This window comes from Ylistrum balloti, unplaced genomic scaffold (genome assembly GCF_031769215.1).
Source record: "Ylistrum balloti isolate Yb309-2 unplaced genomic scaffold, AGI_CSIRO_Ybal_v1 Utg369588, whole genome shotgun sequence".
Taxonomy (NCBI): domain Eukaryota; kingdom Metazoa; phylum Mollusca; class Bivalvia; order Pectinida; family Pectinidae; genus Ylistrum; species Ylistrum balloti.
This window is the reverse complement of record NW_026781875.1, coordinates 808,704-834,082: the sequence shown is the minus strand read 5'-3', so window position 1 is coordinate 834,082 and position 25,379 is coordinate 808,704. Positions and strand designations below refer to the sequence as shown.

The following is a 25,379-nucleotide window of genomic DNA, read 5'->3' as shown; positions in this document are numbered from 1 at the left end:
TCATCTGCTCAAATAATATGATAACAATAAGTAATCATAAAAATGATCTATGAAAATTCACCCAATCAGAATTAGCGATACATCCATCTAACATTTGAAATACCTCTATTTTCAGCCTCGGATTTCTAACAAAAATCCATGGAAGGAGAACCCGAAAGGCATGGAGATTATTTACCACACGTGTAGATGTTGACGTTTGAAATGACTATTGATTAATGACCGATTTCCTAAAGTCTTGTTTTCCAGATTTGCTCCAACGGAAACATTAGAATTACCATGTCGTTTCTCGTCGATTCCTTGTTAATCGTCTTTTCGCAGGTAGAAAAATATGAGCAAAGAGTTGAATCCAAAGGTTACAGGTCGTTAGTACATTGGCTTCCTTTTGACAATTTAGTTCAGTAACAGAACACGAATGCATTAACCTGTTAAAAATAAGCATTGAAGTTAAAACTTGTATGTTTGCATGATTCAGTGATACGAGCAAACAATAAAGGTTTGCGATTTTCAGGTTTCCACTCGATCAAGATTCTACTAGATTTAGAGGGACATTTAACGATGTTTCTGGGGAAGGGTGATTAATGGTATACTACACTGGACCCCTCGTCCAAAATATTTTTAGATGTCCTTGTGACCACAGATGTGTACTCTAACCACAGCCACGGGTACTAGCCTCGTTTGTCAATAGACCCAGAGTATATTATTATTATTGGAGTGACAATGTTAGACTGATGATGACTGCCTTGACAGATCCGAGGTGTTTTTTGTGTTATGCTGTGCTCCAGCTGCAGTCTGGTCAAGAGATCAGGCCCAAACCTGACAACGTGCTGAATAGACAGGGCCTAAGTTAAGATTCACCAGAGGCAGGCACCCTCATATCTGCTTAACATTAGTGATAAATGTTGTTTGAACAGGACTTCAAACCCCCACCCCACCCCCACCCCCCACCCCCAACCAAACAGTATAATTATACACTTAATGGATGTGTTGACAGATGAGGCTGTAGTTGGTACCACTGCTCTAGCCAGAAATAAAGCCATATTAGACTGGTAACATGTTTTCTGTCTGTGCAATTGTGCCTATATTGCTAAGTAAATGTGGCCAGAAAACTTGCTAGAATAAACCACTTGACTAGAGAAAACTTCTCTGTAGCTGGATTGGTTGAGCATTAGATAAGTAATCCAGTGGTCTTTGGTTCGAACCCTAGAGGAGGCAGTGAAATAAATATCAACTCTGTTAAGCCCACCAAAGAATTCAGAAATAATACTAGGTAATGCTTTCAAAAGCATCACTGTAACCCCTGAAAATTTGAAGACAAGTTATTTACTGAAGTTGAAGTATGTAATCACTTGGCTAAAGAGAGCTTGATTGGTTGAACATCAGAGAAGTAAGCTACAGGCCCCAATTTGAATCCTATTGGAGGCACTGAAATAAAAATGACCTCTGATGCATAGTGTTGAGTTTAAGTTTACTTGGTCGTGGTGAGACTTGCTTCTCTGGCTCCTGCTGGTAAAGCAATGAGTAAGAAAATTATAACACCACAGATCAGAGTTTGATTCTATTGAGATGCTTGGCATTATTGGCCTTTTATCATAAGTTATAATTGATAAATTTCAAATTTTACTTAAATAAGTGTTGGTACAAAGTAAGGATGTTTCTGGACAAGGGGACTTTATGGTATAGATTATGTGTCACAATAATGATGAAAGAAACTTTATATGTATTGCCCAGTTAGATGTATACTTAATAATGTGTCTTGTACACAAGTGACTATTGGTATGAACATTTGAGCTAAAAAATATCTGATATATGGTTGTCTGATAAAGAAATCATACATCATTGTATGTAGTGTAACATGATGTAATCCATCAATTTGTATAATCAATATTTTCTTATTGCAGATCCTGTTTTTCGGAGGTGGTTGGGTCTTCTTCATCAAAAAATTATTTAGAGACTATGAGGTAATCAGTATAAATCAAACATGTTTCCTGGCAGGGACATATAATGCAGGGACAGGGACATATAATGCAGGGACAGGGACATATAATGTAGGGACAGGGACATATAATGCAGGGACTGGGACATATAATGCAGGGACATATAATGCAGGGACAGGGACATATAATGCAGGGACAGGGACATATAATGCAGGGACATATAATGCAGGGACAGGGACATATAATGTAGGGGCAGGGACATATAATTTAAGGACAGGGACATATAATGTAGGGACATATAATGTAGGGGCAGGGACATATAATGCAGGGACAGGGACATATAATGCAGGGACATATAATGCAGGGACAGGGACATATAATGCAGGGACATATAATGTAGGGACAGGGACATATAATTCAGGGACAGGGACATATAATGTAGGGACATATACTGCAGGGACAGGGACATATAATGCAGGGACAGGGACATATAATACAGGGACATATAATGCAGGGACAGGGACATATAATGCAGGGACATATAATGTAGGGACAGGGACATATAATTCAGGGACAGGGACATATAATGTAGGGACATATAATGCAGGGACAGGGACATATAATGCAGGGACAGGGACATATAATGTAAGGACAGGGACATTTAATGTAGGGACAGGGACATATACTGCAGGGACATATAATGCAGGGACAGGGACATATAATACAGGGACATATAATGTAAGGACAGGGACATATAATGTAGGGACATATAATGTAGGGACAGGGACATATAATGCAGGGACAGGGACATATAATGTAGGGACAGGGACATATAATGTAGGGACAGGGACATATAATGCAGGGACTGGGACATATAATGCAGGGACAGGGACATATAATGCAGGGACAGGGACATATAATGCAGGGGCAGGGACATATAATGCAGGGACAGGGACATATAATGCAGGGGCAGGGACATATAATGTAAGGACAGGGACATATAATGTAGGGACATATAATGTAGGGGCAGGGACATATAATGCAGGGACAGGGACATATAATGCAGGGACATATAATGCAGGGACATATAATGCAGGGACAGGGACATATAATGCAGGGACATATAATGCAGGGACAGGGACATATAATGCAGGGACATATAATGCAGGGACAGGGACATATAATGCAGGGACATAGAATGAAGGGACAGGGACATATAATGCAGGGACATATAATGTAGGGACAGGGACATATAATGCAGGGACATAGAATGAAGGGACAGGGACATATAATGCAGGGACATATAATGCAAGGACAGGGACATATAATGCAGGGACATAGAATGAAGGGACAGGGACATATAATGCAGGGACATATAATGCAGGGACAGGGACATATAATGCAGGGACATAGAATGAAGGGACAGGGACATATAATGCAGGGACATATAATGCAGGGACAGGGACATATAATGCAGGGACATAGAATGAAGGGACAGGGACATATAATGCAGGGACATATAATGCAGGGACAGGGACATATAATGCAGGGACAGGGACATATAATGCAGGGACATAGAATGAAGGGACTGGAAACACTACTCTGTGGAGGCTTATTTTATGTTGGTTTATGACAATGTATTTGTTTACTGAGCTGTGAAATCATTGAAGTTCACTCTCCTCGTATTTTTTATTGAATATGTAGTTATTGTTGCCTTAGCTCTCACAGGCCTGACCAGAGCCATTATTAAGTTAACAGAGTATGGTACAAAAGCTAGTAGGTTTAAACGGCTCATTCCCCGAACACCAACTCTGCCAACGGTAAAGAGACGATTTCGCTGTGTAGAATGTTGGTAGTCGCTGGACCACAGTCATCCCAGTCGAGTTGATTGAGCTCTTCCTAAAACATGGACGGAATAGGCTGGACCGATTATATGCATTTGTTGGTGATCTGGTTCATGATCTGTTTGGCTACAACACTGGCTGGGTCTGAGGCGTGGGTGTGTGGATTTCTTCCAAAGTTAGCTGGTATGTTGTCGATTGTCGAGAGTGATGCTGAGCAGCCTGAGGTCGAACATCTCCAGAATGTCCTGCTGCCGTTCTTTCGAATCTGTCTGAAGATGAATCCATTATGTGAAAGGTTCTGTCCGCCTCTTCTGTTAGTGATGAACTTAACGTTGATCTTAGCATTAGCCATACTGTCCTTGTATCAAACAACAAAGATAATAATATCACTCAACTTAAACACAATTTACATAAAAACTGAGAAAAAATACAAGATTAACTAATATATGACAAAAGTTACAATTTACACAAAAACTGAGAGAAAATACAAGATTAACTAATATATATGACAAAAGTTATGATTTGACAATATATATCTGTGACAACAGTACAGTAATAAATCAAGCAATGATTGAGATATTGATCTTTCAAAGTGCAGATTGAAATATGATAATTTCCCAAAATGAACTTGGCTTTTATACATTTCCCATTGAATAGCTTGGGATTTAAACAGATTTAACACAGATATTTGATTCCTTTATTTTACAGTTATTAATAGTTTTCAGTTTTCTGAACAGTTATCAGAATCAGAACTTAATCATCTGCTTTACCTGTTTTCTGAACAGTTATCAGAATTTACCTGTGCAAGTTACCTGTACTACAATTCTAAAACAGCCTATCATCCACTATCATCACAGTTGACCTCCTATGTAAACATGTTGCCATATACAGAGTTGGTGTTCGGGGGAAGACCCTGTTTAAACTATTATGCTTTCTACTACCTTATTGATATACAAACACAGCAAGACTAATTAGTTGCATAATCCTTCTGTATACATCCTTGTTCTGAAATGTACAATGTAGAGCCTTAAAGTTTTCCATGACAATTAATCATATGATGTTGTCTATGTGATCTTAGTATGGAGATTACTTTCATGATTGCTGCTTGAACACTTCACTGAAATTACAAGTTCTGTCAGTGATTATCAGTGTTAAAGGGACAGCTAAAGACCCACCAACACTCCAGTCATCAATAAAATTGTTATAATTGTGTTCCAGGTTCACCACTCTGTTGTTCTACTTGTGTTCTCTGTGACATTTTCATTGTCCTGTACCATGTTCGAGCTCATCATATTTGAAATCCTTGGATTCATGGATGCTAGGTATTTTTTTAAAGAAAAATGTCAAGAAATTCTAATATTTTTGACATCTGTATACCATCAACAAAAAAATTCTGATATTTTTGCCGTCTTTGTGTATGATCAACAAGTAATTCTGATATTTTTGATGTCTGTATACCATCAACAAAAAAATTCTGATATTTTCGATGTCTATGTGTACAATCTGCAAGAAATTCTGATATTTTTGACGTCTATGTGTACGATCTACAAGAAATTCTTATATTTTTGATGTCTGTGTTCGATCAACAAGAAATTCTGATATTTTTGATGTCTGTGTTCGATCAACAAGAAATTCTGATATTTTCGACGTCTATGTATATGATCAACAAGAAATTCTGATATTTTTGATGTCTGTGTTCGATCAACAAGAACATTATTTACTACTATATCATTACAACTGTTTCTATGATATCTATTGCCACAATGTATTTCATGCCCTATAACAATTATTTTAAACCCTTTAGAAATAAATTTTAATGTCCAGTTACAATAAAGTTAATCTCTGACAATATACACATGATGTATAAATCTATTTTTGTTGCAGTTCGAGGTATTTCCACTGGAAGCTTGGACTGTACGCTATTCTGTTTGTGCTTATTGCTGTTTTACCATTTTACATCGCTTATTTCATTATTGGTAATCTGAGGCTAGGTAAGTCTTAATTATCTGTAATAAAACATTACATCTTCAGTAGGTTTTAGCTTATGGTAGATTAGATTAAGCTGTGATGTCCATCTGCCTTCTGTTAAGCATCAACATTTTCCTTTGAACTTCTTCTTCACAGCCAAGAGGTCTAGAGTCATGATAATGGGCTATTAGCATATTAGAGTGAAGGATTTCAAATTTGCTCAAAATATGATCTGGAACTAGTTCATGGTTTCCGGGGTCTTATTTATCAAAATCTTCAAAAACAACTCCATCTCAATATTTCAGTATTTATTTGAACAACCCAATGCTGATTTTTGACCAGTAGTATGATTGGAGAAGGGCTTTAATATTTTGGTATCCTTCAGATTTCTGTAGTACTCAGTCATTATCTCCTTTTATGTTAGTCCCACAGAAAAGACATGTTATTGGTATGCTGACGGTGGCTACCTGGCTGGCATTTCTCTACTTCTTCTGGAAGATTGGTGACCCCTTTCCTATCCTCAGTCCCAAACATGGTAAGTATTCATATATATTATACATGTATAAAAATTCCTGATAAATTTTGAAAAGAAGACATCACATTTTGTACTGACATTTATATATAATTGGAAAGACAATGTTGACCTAAGGTCTTTTTAGGTTACGTTGTCTTGTCTGATTTGGATATTGTGTTTTAACCAGACATACACACTTTCCCCAATAATAATCCCACTTGTAAGTGTTGCTGTTAAAAAAAACACAAATCAATGTTTTTTTGTACCTTGTGACTTTGGGTAAGAATGTTTATGTTGGTCCCCTGGCCTTAAAGATAGATATAGAAATGACTTTGTACAGAGGTCACAAGGTTATATGTAGATTGCCTATGTTGAAATATTTAGATTATGATTTTTAGTTTCATGTTATACAGTGCATCAGCTGTATCAGAGTGATCTGAGTCACTGTGATGTTTACTTTTGTGTTATACAGGCATAGTCTCTATTACAGCTGTGTTTGCCGTATCAGAGTGATCTGAGTCACTGTGATGTTTACTTTTGTGTTATACAGGCATAGTCTATTACAGCAGTGTTTGCCGTATCAGAGTGATCTGAGTCACTGTGATGTTTACTTTTGTGTTATACAAGTATGTTCTCTATAGAGCAGTGATTGCCGTATCAGAGTGATCTGAGTCACTGTGATGTTTACTTTTGTGTTATACAGGCATAGTCTATTACAGCAGTGTTTGCCGTATCAGAGTGATCTGAGTCACTGTGATGTTTACTTTTGTGTTATACAGGCATAGTCTATTACAGCAGTGATTGCCGTATCAGAGTGATCTGAGTCACTGTGATGTTTACTTTTGTGTTATACAGGCATAGTCTCTATTACAGCTGTGTTTGCCGTATCAGAGTGATCTGAGTCACTGTGATGTTTACTTTTGTGTTATACAGGCATAGTCTCTATTACAGCTGTGTTTGCCGTATCAGAGTGATCTGAGTCACTGTGATGTTTACTTTTGTGTTATACAGGCATAGTCTCTATTACAGCTGTGTTTGCCGTATCAGAGTGATCTGAGTCACTGTGATGTTTACTTTTGTGTTATACAGGCATAGTCTCTATTACAGCTGTGTTTGCCGTATCAGAGTGATCTGAGTCACTGTGATGTTTACTTTTGTGTTATACAGGCATAGTCTCTATTACAGCTGTGTTTGCCGTATCAGAGTGATCTGAGTCACTGTGATGTTTACTTTTGTGTTATACAAGTATGTTCTCTATAGAGCAGTGATTGCCGTATCAGAGTGATCTGAGTCACTGTGATGTTTACTTTTGTGTTATACAGGTATATTCTCTATAGAGCAGTGTATCGGCCGTATTGGAGTAATAGGAGTCACAGTGATGGCTTTACTCTCTGGATTCGGTGCAGTCAATTATCCCTACACTTCTATGTTTCTCTTTATTAGGTAAGAAAATTGTATAAGGAGCCTAGACTGCTTTCTTCTTATAAAAGAAACAATCAGAAAATGGCTGATATATTTTAGAGTGTAGTGATATATTTTAGAGTGTAGTGATATATTTTAGAGTGTAGTGATATATCATAAAGTGTAGTGATATATTTTAGAGTGTAGTGATATATCATAAAGTGTAGTGATATATTTTAGAGTGTAGTGATATATTTTAGAGTGATATATATTTTAGTGTAGTGATATATTTTAGAGTGTAGTGATATATTTTAGAGTAGTGATATATTTTAGAGTGTAGTGATATATCATAAAGTGTAGTGATATATTTTAGAGTGTAGTGATATATTTTAGAGTGTAGTGATATATTTTAGAGTGTAGTGATATATTTTAGTGTAGTATATATTTTAGAGTGTATGATATATTTTAGAGTGTAGTGATATATTTTAGAGTGTAGTGATATATCATAAAAGTGTAGTGATATATTTTAGAGTGTAGTGATAGAATTTAGAGTGTAGTGATATATTTTAGAGTGTAGTGATATATCATAAAGTGTAGTGATATATTTTAGAGTGTAGTGATATATTTTAGAGTGTAGTGATATATCATAAAGTGTAGTGATATATTTTAGAGTAATATATTTTAGTGTAGTGATATATTTTAGAGTGTAGTGATATATTTTAGTGATATATTTTAGTGTAGTGATATATTTTAGAGTGTAGTGTAGTGATATATCATTTAGAGTGTAGTGATATATTTTAGAGTGTAGTGATATATTTTAGAGTGTAGTGATATATTTTAGAGTGTAGTGATATATTAAAGTGTAGTGATATATTTTAAGAGTGTAGTGATATATTTTAGAGTGTAGTGATATATCATAGAGTGTAGTGATATATTTTAGAGTGTAGTGATATATTTTAGAGTGTAGTGATATATTTTAGAGTGTATATATATATTTTAGAGTGTAGTGATATATATCATAAAGTGTAGTGATATATTTTAGAGTGTAGTGATATATCATAAAGTGTAGTGATATATTTTAGAGTGTAGTGATATATTTTAAAGTGTAGTGATATATTTTAGAGTGTAGTGATATATTTTAGAGTGTAGTGATATATTTTAGAGTGTAGTGATATATCATTTAGAGTGTAGTGATATATTTTAGAGTGTAGTGATATATTTAGTGATATATTTTAGAGTGTAGTGATATATTTTAGAGTGTAGTGATATATCATAAAGTGTGTGATATATTTGTAGTGATATATATTTAGAGTGTAGTGATATATTTTAGAGTGTAGTGATATATTTTAGAGTGTAGTGATATATATTTTAGAGTGTAGTGATATATCATAAATATATCATATATTTTAGAGTGTAGTGATATATCATAGAGTGTAGTGATATATTTTAGAGTGTAGTGATATATCATAGAGTGTAGTGATATATTTTAGAGTGTAGTGATATATTTTAGAGTGTAGTGATATATCATAGAGTGTAGTGATATATTTTAGAGTGTAGTGATATATATATTAGAGTGTAGTGATATATCATAAAGTGATATATTTTAGAGTGTATATATATTTTAGAGTGTAGTGATATATTTTAGAGTGTATATCATAAAGTGATATATATTTAGAGTGTAGTGATATATCATAAAGTGTAGTTATATATTTTAGAGTGTAGTGATATATTTTAGAGTGTAGTGATATATCATATATTTTAAGTGTAGTGTATATATTTAGAGTGTAGTGATATATTTTAGAGTGATATATATTTTAGAGTGTAGTGATATATCATAAAGTGTAGTGATATATTTTAGAGTGTAGATATATTTTAGATATATATATTTTAAGTGTAGTGATATATTTTAGAGTGTAGTGTAGTGATATATTTTAGAGTGTAGTGATATATTTTAAAGTGTAGTGATATATTTTAGAGTGTAGTGATATATCATAAAGTATATATAAGTGTAGTGATATATCATTAAGTGTAGTGTAGTGATATATTTTAGTGTAGTGATATATTTTAAAGTGTAGTGATATATTTTAGAGTGTAGTGATATATTTTAGAGTGTAGTGATATATTTTAGAGTGTAGTGATATATCATAAAGTGTAGTGATATATCATTAAGTGTAGTGATATATTTTAGAGTGTAGTGATATATTTTAGAGTGTAGTGATATATTTTAGTGTATATATATTTTAAAGTGTAGTGATATATTTTAGAGTATGTAGTGATATATTTTAGTGATATATCATTAAGTGTAGTGATATATTTTAGAGTGTAGTGATATATCATGATATATCATTTAGAGTGTAGTGATATATTTTAGAGTGTAGTGATATATCAGTGTAGTGATATATTTTAGAGTGTAGTGATATATCATAAAGTGTAGAGTGTAGTGATATATCATAACCTGTAGTGATAGATGTGAGAGTGTAGTGATATATTTTAGAGTGTAGTGATATATTTTAGAGTGTAGTGATATATTTCAGAGTGTAGTTATATATCATAAAGTGTAGTGATATATCATAAAGTGTAGTGATATATCATAAAGTGTAGTGATATATTTTAGTGTATATATATTTAGAGTGTAGTGATATATTTTAGATGTAGTGATATATTTTAGAGTGTAGTGATCTATTTTGGAGTGTAGTGATATATTTTAGAGTGTAGTGATATATTTTAGAGTATATATTTTAGAGTGTAGTGATATATTTTAGAGTGTAGTGATATATATTTTAGAGTGTAGTGATATATTTTAGAGTGTAGTGATATATTTTAGAGTGTAGTGATATATCATAAAGTGTAGTGATATATCAGAGTGTAGTGATATATTTTAGAGTGTAGTGATATATTTTAGAGTGTAGTGATATATTTTAGAGTGTATATATATTTAGAGTGTAGTGATATATCATAAAGTGTAGTGATATATTTTAGAGTGTAGTGATATATTTTGGAGTGTAGTGATATATTTTAGAGTGAAGTGATATATTTTAGAGTGTAGTGATATATCATAAAGTGTAGTGATATATTTTAGAGTGTAGTGATATATTTTAGAGTGTAGTGATATATTTTAGAGTGTAGTGATATATTTTAGAGTGTAGTGATATATTTTAGAGTGTAGTGATATATTTTATAGTGTAGTGATATATCATAAAGTGTAGTGATATATTTTAGAGTTTATATTTTAGAGTGTAGTGATATATTTTAGAGTGTAGTGATATATTTTAGAGTGTAGTGATATATTTTAGAGTGTAGTGATATATTTTAGATATTTTAGAGTGTAGTGATATATTTTAGAGTGTAGTGTAGTGATATATTTTAGAGTGTAGTGATATATTTTATATTTTAGAGTGTAGTGATATATTTTAGAGTAGTGATATATTTAGAGTGTAGTGATATATTTTAGAGTGTAGTGATATATTTTAGAGTGTAGTGATATATTTTAGAGTGTAGTGATATATTTTAGTGTAGTGATATATTTTTGGAGTGTAGTGATATATTTTAGAGTGTAGTGATATATTTTAGAGTGTAGTGATATATTTTAGAGTGTAGTGATATATCATAAAGTGTAGTGATATATTTTAGAGTGTAGTGATATATTTTAGAGTGTAGTGATATATCATAAAGTGTAGTGATATATTTTAGAGTGTAGTGATATATTTTAGAGTGTAGTTATATATCATGGAGTGTAATAATACATTATGAAGTGTTGTGTTGTCTAAACACATCTTTCTCCATCTGTCCGTAATATGAAGCAAATTCAATATTATATATAGCATATATTGCTTATACGTCCTATTTCAGAAATGTGACACGCTGATATTCATTCTATATATATATCATATATTGCTTATATGTCCTATTTCAGAAATGTGACACACTGATATTAATTCTATATATATATCATATATTGCTTATATGTCCTATTTCAGAAATGTGACAGATGCTGATATCCATTCTATAGAAAAAAGACTTATACAAACCATGGATATGATCATTCTTAAAAAGAAAAGGTTTGTGACCATCCAACAAGTTAGTATACTATAGTATCTGTAGAGCTGAGTTAAAGCCTTATAGCTTTGTTACATGTATACTATAGTATCTGTAGAGCTGTGTTAAAGACATATAGCTGTGTTACAAGTATACTATAGTATCTGTAGAGCTGTGTTAAAGACATATAGCTGTGTTACAAGTATACTATAGTATCTGTAGAGCTGTGTTAAAGCCTTATAGCTGTGTTACATGTATACTATAGTATCTGTAGAGCTGTGTTAAAGCCTTATAGCTGTGTTACAAGTATACTATAGTATCTGTAGAGCTGTGTTAAAGCCTTATAGCTTTGTTACATGTATACTATAGTATTTGTAGTGCTATGTTTTAATTACTTATTCTCTTGACAGCCATCAGAATGAACTGTAGTCAGATTCTGGAGGCAACAATCCTCTCGTGAAATAGCAATTACAAATTTTCATAGACAAAATAAAAAATGGCCCCCTGTCAGCCATATTGACAGATATGGATCCATAATCAGATAGATATGTTAAACTTAATATATCCCGTACACCAACGGAGAAGTCACCAGACAACATACACAGCATTGTTTGCTTGTTTGTTTCTGTGTGGGTAATGTCACCCCATCAGTAGATATAAAGTTTTGAGGCTTGGTCTAGGAGAAGCTGGTGGTCACTTCCCTGGACATACAGAAGACTCTTTCAGAGCTTTTTTTTCAATCATTTCATATCTCATTTTGGAAACAAATTTTCGAAGGAAGTGTTATGGTGTTATGGTTATTGCTCTTCGAAGCAATGGATGAAGCATTTTCTTCATATGTAAGTTGCCTTTGGTTTCTAGTTGAGCCCTGTTTCATTTTTGGATGAAAAAAACCCATAAAAATAGCTTCCTATAACTTACCTAAGATTTTAAAAGTAATAGCTATCAGTATTTCTCAATAATAATTGGATGGATCATCTTAGTCCCTAGTTGTGCATTGTCTCATTCAGAGTCTGATCTAAAATCGGATAAGGCTGATAGGTAGCCATCTTGGATTTTTATTGTAATGATATTAGTGCCAATTCCGGAGAAGTAGTTGATAGATCTTTCTCAAATTGTATGTGCAGATTCCACCTGGTCCCTAGTTGTGTATATTTTGAGATTGATCAGAAAAACAATATCTTGCTTTTTCACTGTCATGATATTTCATACCGTAAATTTCTGCATATAGTACACACTTTTTTAAGCTAAAACTGTCGTGTCAAAAAGGGGGTATGCACTATACGCAGGAACATGCCATTCCTGGGGTTGTCATTCCTGAGTTCTGCATCCACCATATTGGATTACCTCCCTTCACATAGTTATATATAAGAATCGTCGTCATATATGATAGTTTAGAGATAAAAACAACAAACAAATAAAATAAATTTCGAATGTTTTAATACAGTTAAGTTATATTATCATCTATATAAAAATAATAACATCTGTCATCATAAATCACAAGTTCACAGTAGCACTAGACTAAATATAGTGTAATAGGTACTATGGTAGTTTTTTCTGTAGGGGTACTTGATGGATCTCTCCCTAATCTCATATATAGGTTTCCTCTGTGTTGTTATTGTTGTTGTTGTGCTATTTTGATTGTGAACAATATTGTTGACCAGTGACCATCGTTGATAATGAAATTATATTTACTTTATTTCTTACGAAATACTGGATGGATCTTACTCAGATTTCATAACCAGGTTATCATTGGTCTGAAGTTGTGCCATGTTGATTTTGGGACAGATTAGAAAACTAAAATGGCTGACAGGTGGCCATCTTGTATTTTTACAATGAAAGCTTAATATCATTATTTCTTGAGAAGTACTAGATGGTTCTTTCTCAAATTTAATATGGTTTTCCATTGATCAGCAGTTGTATCCTTTTAATTTTTTGGACTAATGAAAAAAAGACAGACAAAGGGTCGTCTTGGATAACAAAGGAAAGAATACTTAAGAAGGGAATAGATCTAATGTTTAAAGAACAAATACAGACCAAGTGATGGTGGTGTCTGTGTAGGACCACTTGCTACCAGAGGTTGAATATGTCAATACACAAGATCTGCTGATTCAGATCGTTCCTCCACTCCCGAAGTAACCAAGCTCAGTAATACAAAATAAATCTGATCCACAGAATTACTGAGTTTACAATATTGTAATAATTACAGAATAAGTTTGTCAATTTTCTCAAATAAGATAATGATAAAGACCAGACATGTGTAGTAACTTTTTCAACAAAAGGAAATTTATTGATAGATGGCCAGGACGTTAAATTTTTCAAAGTAATGGAACTCGTTGGACAGTCCAAGACTCACATTAACGATACTGTAGATTTAGACGATTTCAATTGAAAAAAATTAAATTGTGTTCATTTTGTTTGAAGTATTATTAATTTGTTTTGAAATTTTAAGTTCTTTACTCTAGATTAAACTATACACACTTAGAGAGATTTATTCTACTACATGGTCAGTCATAAAAGGAAAAAGCATCTTAAATTAGGAGAGGTGTTTATATTAGAATAAATATGGTTTGGTGAAAGTAAAATATCTTTACCTGTAGTACTTTTTGTTGTTAAAGGATAGCCAAGGCAAAGGAGGAAAGTCTGCGTCAGGCTACAGTGAACAAGAGCCAAGGTGGTTTGTGGGGCATGCTGAAAACTGTAACATCGGCAGCGACAGGGTCCTCAGAGAGTATCCTTTATCTACAATGTCACTTCAGAAGTAACTGTCACATGGTGATTTCTATACAACCACGTCTGCTGCATCACAAGTCTTTAAGGAACTCTGAAAATCAAAGTGAATCCTTTTGGAATCTTGATCTTTTCTTTCTTTCCTGTCTACTCTGTCATTCTTATTCTTCTGTTGGTGTCTGCGTATGCTTATTAACCCAGACTGTTAATGTTGGCCTAGACACCAGGCCTCATATAACCCTGACTGTTAATGTTGGCCTAGACACCAGGCCTCATATAACCCTGACTGTAAGTGTTGGCCTAGACACCAGGCCTCATATAACCCAGACTGTTAATGTTGGCCTAGACACCAGGCCTCATATAACCCAGACTGTTAATGTGTCTGTGTAATAACCCAGCACCATTCCTCATATAACCATGGCTGTTACTGTTAGCACCAGGCCTCATATAACCCTGACTGTTAATGTTGGCCTAGACACCAGGCCTCATATAACCCTGACTGTTGTTGGCCTAGTCATATAACCCAGTGTTAATGTTGGCTGTGATATAGCACCATCATATAACCCTGACTGTTAATGTTGGCCTCATATAACCATGGCTGTTATATAACCCTGACTGTTAGTGTCTGTGTAAGCACCATTCCTCATATAACCCAGACTGTTAATGTTGGCCTAGACACCAGGCCTCATATAACCCTGACTGTTAGTGTCTGTGTAAGCACCATTCCTCATATAACCCTGACTGTTAATGTTGGCCTAGACACCAGGCCTCATATAACCCTGACTGTTAATGTTGGCCTAGACACCAGGCCTCATATAACCCAGACTGTTAATGTTGGCCTAGACACCAGGCCTCATATAACCCTGACTGTTAATGTTGGCCTAGACACCAGGCCTCATATAACCCTGACTGTTAGTGTTGGCCTAGACACCAGGCCTCATATAACCCTGACTGTTAATGTTGGCCTAGACACCAGGCCTCATATAACCCTGACTGTTAGTGTTGGCCTAGATACCAGGCCTCATATAACCCTGACTGTTAGTGTTGGCCTAGACACCAGGCCTCATATAACCCTGACTGTTAGTGTCTGTGTAAGCACCATTCTTCATATAACCATGACTGTTAATGTTGGCCTAGACACCAGGCCTCATATAACCCTGACTGTTAGTGTCTGTGAAAGCACCATTCCTCATATAACCATGGCTGTTAGTGTCTGTGTAAGCACCATTCCTCATATAACCCTGACTGTTAATGTTGGCCTAGACACCAGGCCTCATATAACCCAGACTGTTAATGTTGGCCTAGACACCAGGCCTCATATAACCCTGACTGTTAGTGTCTGTGTAAGCACCATTCCTCATATAACCATGGCTGTTAGTGTCTGTGTAAGCACCATTCCTCATATAACCCTGACTGTTAATGTTGGCCTAGACACCAGGCCTCATATAACCCAGACTGTTAATGTTGGCCTAGACACCATTCCTCATATAACCCAGATTGTTAATGTTGGCCTAGACACCATTCCTCATATAACCCTGACTGTTAATGTTGGCCTAGACACCAGGCCTCATATAACCCTGACTGTTAGTGTCTGTGTAAGCACCATTCATCATATAACCCTGGCTGTTAATGTTGGCCTAGACGCCAGGCCTCATATAACCATGGCTGTTAGTGTTGGCCTAGACACCAGTCCTCATATAACCCTGGCTGTTGTTGTCTGTGTAGGCACCATTCATCATATAACCCTGGCTGTTAGTGTTGGCCTAGACGCCAGGCCTCATATAACCATGGCTGTTAGTGTTGGCCTAGACACCATTTCTCATATAACCCTGACTGTTAGTGTTGGCCTAGACACTAGGCCTCATATAACCCTGGCTGTTGGTGTCTGTCAAGACACAAGGTTTCATATAACCCTGGCTGTTGGTGTCTGTCAAGACACAAGGTTTCATATCACCCTGGCTGTTGGTGTCTGTCAAGACACAAGGTTTCATATAACCCTGGCTGTTGGTGTCTGTCAAGACACAAGGTTTCATATAACCCTGGCTGTTGGTGTCTGTCAAGACACAAGGTTTCATATAACCCTGGCTGTTGGTGTCTGTCAAGACACAAGGTTTCATATAACCCTGGCTGTTGGTGTCTGTCAAGACACAAGGTTTCATATAACCCTGGCTGTTGGTGTCTGTGAAGACACAAGGTTTCATATAACCCTGGCTGTTGGTGTCTGTGAAGACACAAGGTTTCATATAACCCTGGCTGTTGGTGTCTGTCAAGACACAAGGTTTCATATAACCCTGGCTGTTGGTGTCTGTCAAGACACAAGGTTTCATATAACCCTAGCTGTTGGTGTCTGTCAAGACACAAGGTTTCATATAACCCTGGCTGTTGGTGTCTGTCAAGACACAAGGTTTCATATAACCCTGGCTGTTGGTGTCTGTCAAGACACAAGGTTTCATATAACCCTGGCTGTTGGTGTCTGTGAAGACACAAGGTTTCATATAACCCTGGCTGTTGGTGTCTGTCAAGACACAAGGTTTCATATAACCCTGGCTGTTGGTGTCTGTCAAGACACAAGGTTTCATATAACCTTGGCTGTTGGTGTCAACAGCACCTGCTACAGAATTTGTTGTAAAGTTTATTCCACATTCCTCTGATTAAGCTCTTAGACAAATTATAAAGTATTGCAGATTATGTCCCTTGACTTACCAGATATTGGTTTATTGAAGCAGGACACTGCAGCTTTAGAAGAACTCAGCAGGCAGTTGTTCCTTGAAAGTGTGGATCTTCACTATGCTCAGGTATGTTTGGTGTGTCATACAAATTCTGCTGCCAAAGATAAATTTAGATCATCATAGTGAATGTTTTCTACTGCCAATGGCCTAGAGTGACATCTGCTGTCACAGGTAAATTGTGTACACCTTGTGTGATATCTACTGTCACAGGTAGCCTAGAGTGACATCTGCTGTCACAGGTAAATTGTGTACACCTTGTGTGATATCTACTGTCACAGGTAGCCTAGAGTGACATCTGCTGTCACAGGTAAATTGTGTACACCTTGAGTGACATCTACTGTCACAAGTAAATTTTTACACCTTAAGTGACATCTACTGTCACAGGTAAATTTTGTACACCTTGAGTGACATCTACTGTCACAGGTAAATTGTGTACACCTTAAGTTATATCTACTTTCACAGGTAAATTTTGTACACCTTGAGTGACATCTACTGTCACAGGTAAATTGTGTACACCTTAAGTTATATCTACTGTCACAGGTAAATTGTGTACACCTTGTGTGATATCTACTGTCACAGGTAAATTTTGTACACCTTAAGTGACATCTACTGTCACAGGTAAATTTTTACACCTTAAGTGACATCTACTGTCACAGGTAAATTTTTACACCTTAAGTGACATCTACTGTCACAGGTAAATTTTTACACCTTGAGTGACATCTACTGTCACAGGTAAATTATGTACATCTTAAGTTATATCTACTGTCACAGGTAATTGTGTACACCTTGAGTGACATCTACTGTCACAGGTAAATTGTGTACACCTTAAGTTATATCTACTGTTACAGGTAAATTTTGTACACCTTGAGTGACATCTACTGTCACAGGTAAATTTTGGTATTATGTAACATCACATTTTAAAGACATAATACCCCCAATTTGTTGTTTATTTGAAATTTAGAGCTTGACACGTATGTTTTGTAGTGATTACAGCTGTCTCAATGGTTGTTTGTTGTGGGTACAAAACAACCTGTTTTTGTAAAATTATCGTAAGATGGCATCACTTTGATGAGGTAAATATGAGGTCTTACTGATGTTACTGAAAGGAACAATGTTGAGATAAATTTATTTTCACCAATAATTCCATATAGCGTGTGGAATTGGATGAAAAGTTTCTTGATATTTTTCATCTTAAGAAACTTTTGTTAAAGGGTAACCATTTTGTCTTTTCGAAATGTAGAGTTATCTGCTCTTGTTAGCAGATCATTTGTTTGTGTGAGGAAAAAATTTTCTCATGATTTATGATGTTCATTTCTCACAATCAAATCACATAACAATGAATACCTAACACAAGAGCTGATAACTCTGTATTATGAAAACACACAATTCAATCATTTTTATTTGCTGAGTGGTGTGTGTAGAAAACTCTTTTCATCTTTTTCTATTTTTTCTCAGGAGAGGATTGCTTATTCAAAGACATTTAAAGGGAAATATTTTAATTTTCTCGGATATTTTTTTTCAATATACTGCGTGTGGAAAATCTTCATTGTGAGTATTGAATGACAAAGGAAATATTTCACATAATGTTGATTTATTAAAAAACATTTCTCAATCTAGGAATTTCCAACTTGTAATTATGTCTTTGATTGCCAAAATTCTGAGTTAGTTTACATTTCTCTAAGGACATAAAACTGAAAAAAGGAAATAAAGGAGAAAAAAAAGAAATAAAAATTTCAGCTTATTTCAGACTCAAGATTTAGTTACTGACCGTTATCAGTAATTTGATATCTAAATTTTATAAATAACAGTACGATAAGTCTTTTCTCTGGTTCCAAAATAAGGAATTTTCTGTCAAAGATTTGCAATGTACATTTTGAATGGTTTCTATGGCAGAATTTTAAAAAGAAACCAACTGAAGTCAGAAATACTTCAGTAATAAATTTAATATCATGTAAATTGTAGATAAGAAATTATTACAAGACATTGCCGTACTAGATATTTCCTGTTCTATACCTGGTTCTGATGTCCTAAAATTTGTTATATTACAGTCGACAGTCAACATCATCTTTGATAGAGTGGGTAGGGTGGACCCAATCACCAGAGGAATAGAAATAGCAGTCAATTTCTTTGGAATCCAGTTTGATGTAAGTATACAATCAATTATTTCAGTATTAACAGTCAGTAATGGATCAGTTGCCTTCTGTCAGTTTTGTGAGAAATCTGGATAGTTCCAAATTTTATATATTTATAAACTATAATTACCTTCGACAGTAAAAATGACAGATGCTAAATAAGTCCCTCAACTTACTTGTACAAGTAATTAAACATGTCAAGAACCAATTCCTTTCAAGGCAGAATCTCTTCTACCATATGATCTGTGTAATAAAGCTCGAAGAATTAAAACTAACATGTAATTTTATGTTTGTGATGCAGGCCCCTTGGGCCTCTTGTTATATATGTTAACAACTTCATCATAAAATGAAAAAGACTTTTTTATGTATATCAAACTATTTTTACAATTACTACTCTTTGTAAACCAGGAAACATTCATCCAGACTTTTTTTTTCTGCCCTTTTATGAAATTTTTCAATTTTGTCTGGTATTTAACCACATATATAGCTTTAACACCAGCTCCTTATTATTGCCTAGGTCAAAGATCAAAACCAGTGAAAGTAAAACTTCGTAGAAGTTTCACATTATACTTAAGTATCATAGAAGCTTAATTAATTCCCACTGACCAAGTTTTGGGTTGCACAGTGGTAATCCACTCACCTTTCACCCATGTGTCTGGAGTTCACTTACCAAAATGAGCGTAAACAAAATTTGGGATCACCTGCTCAACTATGTGGATTTTCCCCCAGCACTCCAGTTTCCTTCCACATTTAGACCCCTCACTGCTTCCATCTGGGCCAACAATGGGGATTAGTATAAGTTGGAATAACTTGTTTCACAATTGTTGTAAACTGAATTTAGTTTTAAATTCATGCAGAACAACAAAATCTCGAGCCTACTGATGTTTCTGTCTTTACTCTTTACAGGTAACATTCTGGGCACAACAGATATCCTTTGTCCTGATTGGAATCATCATTATAACGTCTATCAGAGGTCTTCTGCTAACCCTTACTAGAGTGAGTATACTTTATTGATAAACTTATGATGATGATACACGGAAATGACTGTATACACAGTTTTTATTAGGTTGTATGCCTTAAAAGGTTTTAAAAGATAAATATTTGTTTATTGATTGTGTTTACAAATAATTTCATCTTTGTTTATTTACAGTTTTTCTATGCCATTGCCAGTAGCAAGTCCTCCAATATAATAGTTCTCTGTCTCGCCATGATAATGGTAAGTGTGTTGCTACTGGTCTTTGAACTTCTTTTGGTTGTCATTCATAAGCATATAAATGCCAACAGCATGACAGAAAATTTGCCCCATGTTGAATGTGCTTTTATCCATCCAGTTGGTGTTCATAATGCACAGAAATGTCGTCTAAGATCAACAGTAAATATTTATCATTTTCAATATTTCTTCTTCAATACGTGCTACTTCAGTTTGTTTACATAACTTGAGATGTTCCTGAGCTGGTAATACACAATTGATGTTGGTAAAGTTACATCGTAGCAAACCCATACAATGGTAGATATAGCAGTATGAACCAACATTGGAAAAACTCTTGCTTAAATGTTATTACAGCTCAGTATGGGCATGTTTCCTGCTGATGATATTCCAGTATTACTATTCTAAGACTGAGTAGTGAGATATTGTTTTCTCTCCATCTATATCTGCCATGGTGTTTTTCTGCATCTGTGGTCCTTCGCCCATCCGTTAACAATATTTGTTATTGCTATTTCTTGAGAAGTATTGTATGGATCTTTCTTTTATTGCAAATGTAGGTTCCTCTTGGTCCCTAGTTGTGGCCGTTGGATTTTTGGACTGATCAAAAAACAAAATGACTGACAGACAGCCATCTTTGATTTTTTCAATAAAATTTGTTATCGCTATTTCTCAAATTTTATATGTAGATTTCTCTTGGTCTCTTGTTGTGCCCTTGTTGTTTTGGGAAAGATCAGAATAACGAAGTGGCTGAAAGGTGGCCATCTTGGATTTTGACTTGGAAAGTACTTGATTGATCTTTCTTAAATTACATATGTAAAAATTTCAAAAATTTCAAAATAATATATATGTATATATGTTTTATAGGAAGTGTTAGCGCTGAACACCAAAGTCTTCTGAAATTTTGAATTTGACAAGTTACTGTACCAAATTAGAATCAAACAAGGATAATTCAAATGATAAGTTGTTTAAATTCTTCAAACAGGGGATGTATTTTGTATCCTCGGTCCTTCTCATCCGGATGAATATGCCAGCGCAGTACAGGTAAGACATCAGGGATCATTAGAATGACTGTTTATTTTACAAAAGTGAAGTCAGTACAGGCTGTTACATGTGGCAATGCTGTAACCTGCCTTATGAAAATTTGACATTTCTTTCATTTAGCCTGTCATTCATCCATCAACTTTATCTACAAATTGTTTACCAGTCATTTACAGTTAACAAGGTTTTGACCCAATTCTGTCAGAGGCATCCTTAGTGTTTGGGAACCTATTTTGTATTTATTACAAATGGTGGATCTTGCCCCATGTCCTATCTAGGACCTGCTTGTTGGGGTCTTTGGAACAGGGAATGTATAGGGAATATTTTAAAATCTTTCTGCAGTAGAAATAATTAAATTTTGTTTCAAATTTAAACCCAATTTTTTAATACATCTCGATCGTTCCTAGGGTATAATATCAGTAGTCACCTGCAGGGTGTAATCCCTCTGTCGTCCTTAGAGTATTGTTCCTCAGACATCCCCAGGCCATAATTTCTCTAACATCCCCAGGCTATGATTTCTCTGACATCCCCAGGCTATGATTTCTCTGACATCCCCAGGCTATGATTTCTCTGACAGTCCCAGGCTATGATTTCTCTGACATCCCCAGGCTATGATTTCTCTGACAGTCCCAGGCTATGATTTCTCTGACATCCCCTAGCTATGATTTCTCTGACAGTCCCAGCTATGATTTCTCTGACAGTCCCAGGCTATGATTTCTCTGACAGTCCTAGGCTATGATTTCTCTGACAGTCCCAGGCTATGATTTCTCTGACAGTCCCAGGCTATGATTTCTCTGACAGTCCCAGGCTATGATTTCTCTGACAGTCCCAGGCTATGATTTCTCTGACAGTCCCAGGCTATGATTTCTCGGACAGTCCCAGGCTATGATTTCTCTGACAGTCCCAGGCTATGGTTTCTCTGACATTCCCAGGCTATGGTTTCTCTGACAGTCCCAGGCTATGATTTCTCTGACAGTCCCAGGCTATGATTTCTCCGACATGCCCAGGCTATGATTTCTCCGACAGTCCCAGGCTATGATTTCTCCGACAGTCCCAGGCTATGATTTCTCTGACATCCCCAGGCTATGATTTCTCTGACAGTCCCAGGCTATGATTTCTCTGACAGTCCCAGGCTATGATTTCTCCGACAGTTCCAGGCTATGATTTCTCTGACATCCCCAGGCTATGATTTCTCTGACAGTCCCAGGCTATGATTTCTCTGACATCCCCAGGCTATGATTTCTCTGACAGTCCCAGGCTATGATTTCTCTGACATCCCCAGGCTATGATTTCTCTGACAGTCCCAGGCTATGATTTCTCTGACATCCCCAGGCTATGATTTCTCTGACAGTCCCAGGCTATGATTTCTCTGACAATCCCAGGCTATGATTTCTCTGACAGTCCCAGGCTATGATTTCTCTGACATCTCCAGGCTATGATTTCTCTGACAGTCCCAGGCTATGATTTCTCTGACAGTCCCAGGCTATGATTTCTCTGACAGTCCCAGGCTATGATTTCTCTGACATCTCCAGGCTATGATTTCTCTGACAGTCCCAGGCTATGATTTCTCTGACAGTCCCAGGCTATGATTTCTCTGACAGTCCCAGGCTATGATTTCTCTGACAGTCCCAGGCTATGATTTCTCTGACAGTCCCAGGCTATGATTTCTCTGACATCTCCAGGCTATGATTTCTCTGACAGTCCCAGGCTATGATTTCTCTGACAGTCCCAGGCTATGATTTCTCTGACAATCCCAGGCTATGATTTCTCTGACAGTCCCAGGCTATGATTTCTCCGACAGTTCCAGGCTATGATTTCTCTGACATCCCCAGGCTATGATTTCTCTGACAGTCCCAGGCTATGATTTCTCTGACATCCCCAGGCTATGATTTCTCTGACAGTCCCAGGCTATGATTTCTCTGACATCCCCAGGCTATGATTTCTCTGACAGTCCCAGGCTATGATTTCTCTGACAGTCCCAGGCTGTGATTTCTCTGACAGTCCCAGGCTATGATTTCTCTGACAGTCCCAGGTTTCTATATTCTCAGACATCCCCAGGCTATGATTTCTCTGACAGTCCCAGGCTATGATTTCTCTGACATCCCCAGGCTATGATTTCTCTGACAGTCCCAGGCTGTGATTTCTCTGACAGTCCCAGGTTTCTATATTCTCAGATTTCTCAATAAAATAAGGCATGTTTCATTAGGTTATTCATTTTAATAAATATTATTCTAATGTAGATTCACCATATATTATCTGGATTTGATGTTTTTTATATTTTAAGTGAGCTTAAAGAAATTTTTTTGCTTCCATATTAATTCTCTGTCCTGATAGGAAGGATGCTATTGGTTCATGTATTAGTGGAGATTTAAATTACAATTTGTTAATTAACAAGTAAATAAAGTAACATGTATTTCAGTAAACAAGTTTGGATTCGCTTGATTGGGCTTATGAATCAAATGACTCTATTTTTGTTCAGTCACAATAACCTGGCAAAAAAGATGATGTTCTTTGTTACATGTTGAACTTCCAACACTTTCATGTGTTTGCATTTTGAAACATGGTTCTTCTTTGTTTGCCAATTTTAATGTTTTTGATAAAATAAAACCCTATTCAGGTGATGTCACTGGGCTTAAATGAATGCGAACAGTATAGGACTGGTTAGTGCTTCATGCTAAACTTGTCTTTTTCCTGTTGGCATTCATAATACCCAGTAATATCAATCAAAAGTAATTTAATGCTCATAATTATCATTCTCAGTTTTACCTTGTTATAAGGGAAGACAATCTCAATTCTTTTTACATTACATGTGTTTATTTCCATACTATTGGCAGTTGATGAGGGCAGTGATACACGACTGACTTGTTGCTGAACTCTCTGCATGAAAGTCGTCTTTTTCTGTGGAACTCTTTTGAACAATAGGCACACTTTACTCTTGTGTTGCATGTGCCATTAAAGAGAGCTAAATAGTGTTGTTCTTTATTTGTGTTCCAGGTCGATCATTACAGAGGTGCTGGGAGATCTCCAATTCAACTTCTATCACCGTTGGTTCGATGTCATATTCCTTGTCAGTGCTTTGTCAAGTATTGGATTTTTATATATAGCCCACAAGCAGGCAACAGAGAAAGATATATTGTAGTGAAAGGCTGTGTGTAAAATGTCACCTGTATACAGGTGAAAGGCTGTGTGTAAAATATCACCTGTATACACGTGAAAGGCTGTGTTTAAAATCTGGAGAAAGACATTGTATCCCACTGCTTGTTCAGACATCAGTGAGAGACCGTGTGTGGGATGGACATATGTCACCTGTATACAGGTGTCAAATCTGGAATAAGACATTGTAACCCGCAGCTTGTTCAGACATCAATGAGAGACCGTGTGTGGGACGACGCATGTCACCTGTATACAGGTGTCAAATCTGCAATAAGACATTGTATCCCACAACTTGTTCAGACATCAGTCAGAGACCGTGTGTGGGATGGACATATGTCACCTGTATACAGGGGTCAAATCTGGAGAAAGACATTGTAACCTGCAGCTTGTTCAGACATCAGTAAGAGACGGCGTGTGGGACGATGCATGTCACCTGTATACAGGTGTCAAATCTGGAATAAGACATTGTATCCCACAATTTGTTCAGACATCAGTCAGAGACCGTGTGTGGGACGACGCATGTCACCTGTATTCAGGTGTCAAATCTGGAATAAGGCATTGTATCCCACAGCTTGTTCAGACATCTGTGAGAGACCGTGTGTGGGATGGACATATGTCACCTGTATACAGGTGTCAAATCTGGAATAAGACATTGTAACCTGCAGCTTGTTCAGACAGCTTGTTACAGACATCA

The 25,379-nt window shown here is 35.9% G+C and overlaps 1 protein-coding gene across 2 annotated transcripts; it reads left to right on the top strand.

Annotated features, from left to right (window-relative positions):
• Positions 1–157: 157 nt before the first annotated feature.
• Positions 158–25,339, top strand: LOC132544199 (Golgi pH regulator A-like). Of its 2 annotated transcripts, XM_060207770.1 has the most exons (15): positions 158–318; positions 1,899–1,958; positions 4,997–5,100; positions 5,663–5,769; positions 6,171–6,281; positions 7,583–7,703; positions 11,639–11,719; positions 14,315–14,427; positions 17,133–17,221; positions 18,611–18,703; positions 19,204–19,299; positions 20,194–20,283; positions 20,438–20,503; positions 21,477–21,535; positions 24,527–25,339. In XM_060207770.1, exons 1-15 carry the CDS (start codon positions 277–279, stop codon positions 24,669–24,671), a joined length of 1,377 nt encoding a protein of 458 aa, XP_060063753.1. In that variant the 5' UTR covers positions 158–276; the 3' UTR covers positions 24,672–25,339. The 2 variants fall into 2 exon arrangements, with proteins under 2 accessions (XP_060063753.1, XP_060063761.1); XM_060207778.1 differs by lacking the exons at positions 158–318; positions 4,997–5,100.
• Positions 25,340–25,379: the final 40 nt, after the last annotated feature.

Bases quoted from the DNA above. Each gene is read 5' to 3' on its own strand.
- LOC132544199 (XM_060207770.1), top strand. From the start codon at position 277: ATGTCGTTTCTCGTCGATTCCTTGTTAATCGTCTTTTCGCAG. The intron at 18,704-19,203 runs GTGAGTATTGAA...GTTATATTACAG, and splicing joins GCGTGTGGAAAATCTTCATT to TCGACAGTCAACATCATCTT. The intron at 21,536-24,526 runs GTAAGACATCAG...TTTGTGTTCCAG, and splicing joins AATATGCCAGCGCAGTACAG to GTCGATCATTACAGAGGTGC.